Source organism: Pinus tabuliformis, chromosome J, assembly GCF_031772625.1.
Source record: "Pinus tabuliformis cultivar Carrire ecotype Pingquan chromosome J, CPIR1, whole genome shotgun sequence".
Classification (NCBI taxonomy): domain Eukaryota; kingdom Viridiplantae; phylum Streptophyta; class Pinopsida; order Pinales; family Pinaceae; genus Pinus; species Pinus tabuliformis.
Window position 1 is genome coordinate 557,814,641 of NC_142295.1, and position 4,120 is coordinate 557,818,760.

The window sequence follows — 4,120 nt, forward strand, 5'->3', positions numbered from 1 at the left end:
ATTCTCATACACAATACTACAAGAGTTCCAACCGATAGAAACAAGACTCTACAACTCTACAAGAACTGCTGAGCTTACGAGCTGAATCAAAACTTCCACAAAATGTCCTGTGAAATCAGTAAGACTCGGTTTTAGCTAATAATTTTGCCGATTACTGCATCTTTCGGAATGTACGTTCGCTGATTTGCTAGCAAAATTAGTTCAGGGAAAACAATAGAAGTAGCTAAGATTTAAAATGACCATTGATTCCAATTAAGATATCCGGTAACCGTAACATTAAGGCATTATATTGACAAAATTGCAAGATTTCTACTACTTTTTCGGAAAGAGACAAAATGCAAATAAGATTTAAAATAACCAGATTTAAGAAAAAAAAGCAAAGTTCGAGGCATTGTCTTGACATTAACCGCGATTCGGCAATTAATGCCTCAAGATCATATATATATATGGAAGCAAATCGATTCGAAAAGAAAAAAACCATTAAGCCTGCCCAAAATTGGGGAATTCTTTGAGTGATTAAATACCTTTGAGCAATTGTGACTTATCCCTGAGATCTGCACTGTAATATACTGCACGGCCCGATTGCAATGCCTGGCCCAGGGTTCCATTCTCCTCGGCCTCGTCCAATACAATTTCGGGGGCCAAATCGGCAATTCTTACAGTCCAGAGATCGGATTGGATGAGCTTCACTACCAAATGGCGAGCTGCGAAACCCCGGCCACCTGTAACCACGCAGCAGGCGCGGTCCATTTCCTCGCATTGTCCTTCAATTTGCTCCTCCGTCGCCATTGAAGCCTTTTGAAGCCGAATTGGCTGCCACTGAATGGCTCTGAAGGAGATTCAATGTTAAATAAGTTGGAGAATCTAAGGAAATTGCATGAACGTTCCAAGTGCTCTTTGTTTTCGTTTTCTTGTCGTGTGTATGTCTAAAATGTCCTGAGGTTGTTAGAGGGGTTATGGTTGGTAAAAGTGTTAAATGGCTGCATGGTTTTGTAAAAGCGAGGTTGGTGTGTTGCCGAACTTACCAAAGCCACACCGAGCAGGCAGCAACTCCACCGCAGACGAAAAATCGCACAGACTGCAGAGCTAAACAAGCAAGTAACAATACCCGAGCAGGCAGGAACTCCACCGCAGACGAAAAATCGCACAGACTGCAGAGCTAAACAAGCAAGTAACAATACCAACCCAAAGGCCGTGAAGACAGTAAAACCCAAAGGCCGCGAAGACAGTAAAACCCAAGCCGAACTTTCCAGCATCTCGAGGAGGAACAGCTGGCCGCCGATCAGACCACCACAGCGCATGCTGACCACAGCTAAGACAAACCCTCAGTATTCAACCAGAATGCCATTAACTTATAATGCTCAAATAACCATGGACTCTTGCATGCAGGTAAGAGAAACCCTCAATATTTAACCAGAAGACAAACCCTCAGTATTCAACGAGAATGCCATTAACTTATAATGCTCAAATAACCATGGACTCTTGCATGCAGGTAAGAGAAACCCTCAGTATACCCTCAGTATTTAACCAGAATGCCATACAGTAGCCGAACTTACCAAAGCCACACTGAGCAGGCAGGAACTCCACCGCAGACGAAAAATCGCACAGACTGCAGAGCTAAACAAGCAAGTAACATACCAACCCAAATGCCGCGAAGACAGTAAAACCCAAGCCGAACTTTCCAGCATCTCGAGGAGGGACAGCTGGCTGCCGATCAGACCACCAGAGCGCATGTCGACCACGTGCCCTTCACCTGCGCCACGTGCCCTTCACCTCGAACGATGTGAAGCGCGTAATAAGACCCCAAATCCTTTCCACTCTCAAAACCTTGGTTCGACTTAGGTTATATCGCAAATATAATCAAAAATCGCGTCGGTCAACCCAAAGTCAGCGATCTATCGATCGCATATAGTCCCCGGCAGGGACTAATAAGATCAAGCTGCTGAAAGGTATTTTATCATATGCACAGCTCGGTACACACATGCAGTAGGGTAAAATGATGTTATGTTGTGCAAGAAAATTCATATGCTCCCAAATCTGTACAAAATGTTAAAAGACAAGCTGGGGAGAGTCAAACAAGTCGGCTACCTTATCCAACTAAACCATAGTTTCTACAATTTGGCATTAATATATTGCATACCTTTCCTCTCATATTCCATGAACCTTCTCTTGGATTTTCTTCATAAGCCTTGTACATTATCTGCAATGAAACAAACGATACAGAATCCACAAAAAGCATTCAATAAATATGTTAGAAATAGATAATGCTCAAATATATGATCACAGGTACCTTTGGTGGAGGTAAGACCCTCCCGGGGACTTCTGTCATCAACGTGTTGATTTGAATACCAAATTCGGCAGCATCTTTGGCAGTTGAATCTCTCAATTGTCCTCCAATCTAAAACACATACACACAAGTATATTGATTCACTCTCTTGGTGTTGACTTTTGAAGATAAAACGAAAAAGGTAACGTTATTTCTGCTTAATACTAAAATGCAAGAACGTATGAAACAACATTGCCACGGATGAACGATCTATGGACTTACCACTTTAGTTCTCTCCCTTCGGTCTTGGGGATGTAAACAAGTTAGATTTAATAAACCACTTCGTTGTTGTTCGGTTAGAACTTTGATATAAGGCTGATCCATTTGAATCCAACAAAGCTGCATCTGATAATTTTATAAATGACATGATGATGCCATAATAGAATAACTCAATAATTCTACAACAACCACATCACAATATTTCATAAATACGATAAGAGTTTACCTCGATGGGAATATATTTCTTTTTCTCTTTATTACCGGCTTCGATCGCTGGAAAGCCCCGCAATCGGAGAGTCAGCTTGTACTGTTGTTGGAAATAGTCGACAATAGAGAGTTGCACTCCATTGCTATCAAAACTGTTCAAATAAAACAATGCACGTGCTTTGAATTCCTAATAGGAAGAGACAAAAATCTGAGCAATATCTAGAAAGCCAAATAAAAACAATAAATTTCAGGAAGTCCCTTAAGCCTAAGAATTAACACACCTTAAAACCTCCAAAGGCCTATCAGTCAAACCTTTAATTCGATAACTATGCCTGATATGAATAGTTTCGACACGAAGACCTTTAAGCAACCTTTTCAACTGCCGCACAAACAAAAATTATATAAAAGCTACAAGTCACTTGGTCATATTTATGTTCCAGTTAGCAAAAGGAAAGGAAATCCCCAACTAGAAAAAGAAATCATGTCCTTGCAACCAAAACAGCGTGAAGAAGAACGCAAACAAACTCCTCATACCCTGGATCGCATCCCGTCACCGACGGAGTCATTTCTAGAAAATTCGCGGTCCAACCCCCGCACGTCTTTTCGAAAGGCCTCACTAATAAAGCTTGGTAACTCGACAGAATCATAGAAGGGCGCCGCAGCAATGTCTACGGCACAAAATTATTATCTCTTACAACTGTGTATATCAAAATTCAAGAAGATTTAAGAATTTTTCTCAAGCTGGTTATCAGAACAACACCGTACCTATATTTAAAGTGAGAAGATTATCTTGCGCGGGCCGAATAGATTGATAAAACCCCCGATAGGCCACCAAACCCCCCTGAAGCTTCTCAACGCCAAAGTGTTTCCCAAAGAACGATCTCCCTTTTTCAACGAAACTGCCAATGCAAACATTAAATATTGTAAGCATTTATAGAGCATATTTTATGGCAAATCCAAAAAGCAAAAAGAGCCACAATGTTATCATTTATTTGGTAAATTGCAGGCTTACACTCTCAGAGCTGCTTGACGAAGCACCACATCCATAACCTGCAATGCTTCTTGCGGAAGCGACATAACCATGGACTCTTGCATGCAGGTAACAGAAACCCTCAGTATTTAACCAGAATGCCATACAGTAGCCGAACTTACCAAAGCCACACCGAGCAGGTAGGAACTCCACCGCAGACGAAAAATCGCACAGACTGCAGAGCTAAACAAGCAAGTAACAATACCCGAGCAGGCAGGAACTCCACCGCAGACGAAAAATCGCACAGACCGCAGAGCTAAACAAGCAAGTAACAATACCAACCCAAATGCCGCGAAGACAGTAAAACCCAAGCTGAACTTTCCAGCATCTCGAGGAGG

The 4,120-nt window shown here is 41.8% G+C and overlaps 1 protein-coding gene across 1 annotated transcript; it reads right to left on the reverse strand.

The window, feature by feature from the left end:
* Nucleotides 1-516: 516 nt before the first annotated feature.
* LOC149228228 (protein argonaute 10-like) lies at nt 517-3,835 on the reverse strand. The gene is made up of 9 exons (XM_089380710.1): nt 3,765-3,835; nt 3,518-3,651; nt 3,287-3,420; nt 3,034-3,131; nt 2,772-2,904; nt 2,549-2,671; nt 2,291-2,398; nt 2,141-2,200; nt 517-819 (listed from the first exon to the last, which is right to left on the reverse strand). Exons 1-9 carry the CDS (start codon nt 3,833-3,835, stop codon nt 517-519), a joined length of 1,164 nt encoding a protein of 387 aa, XP_089236836.1.
* Between the last annotated feature and the right edge of the window lie 285 nt (nt 3,836-4,120).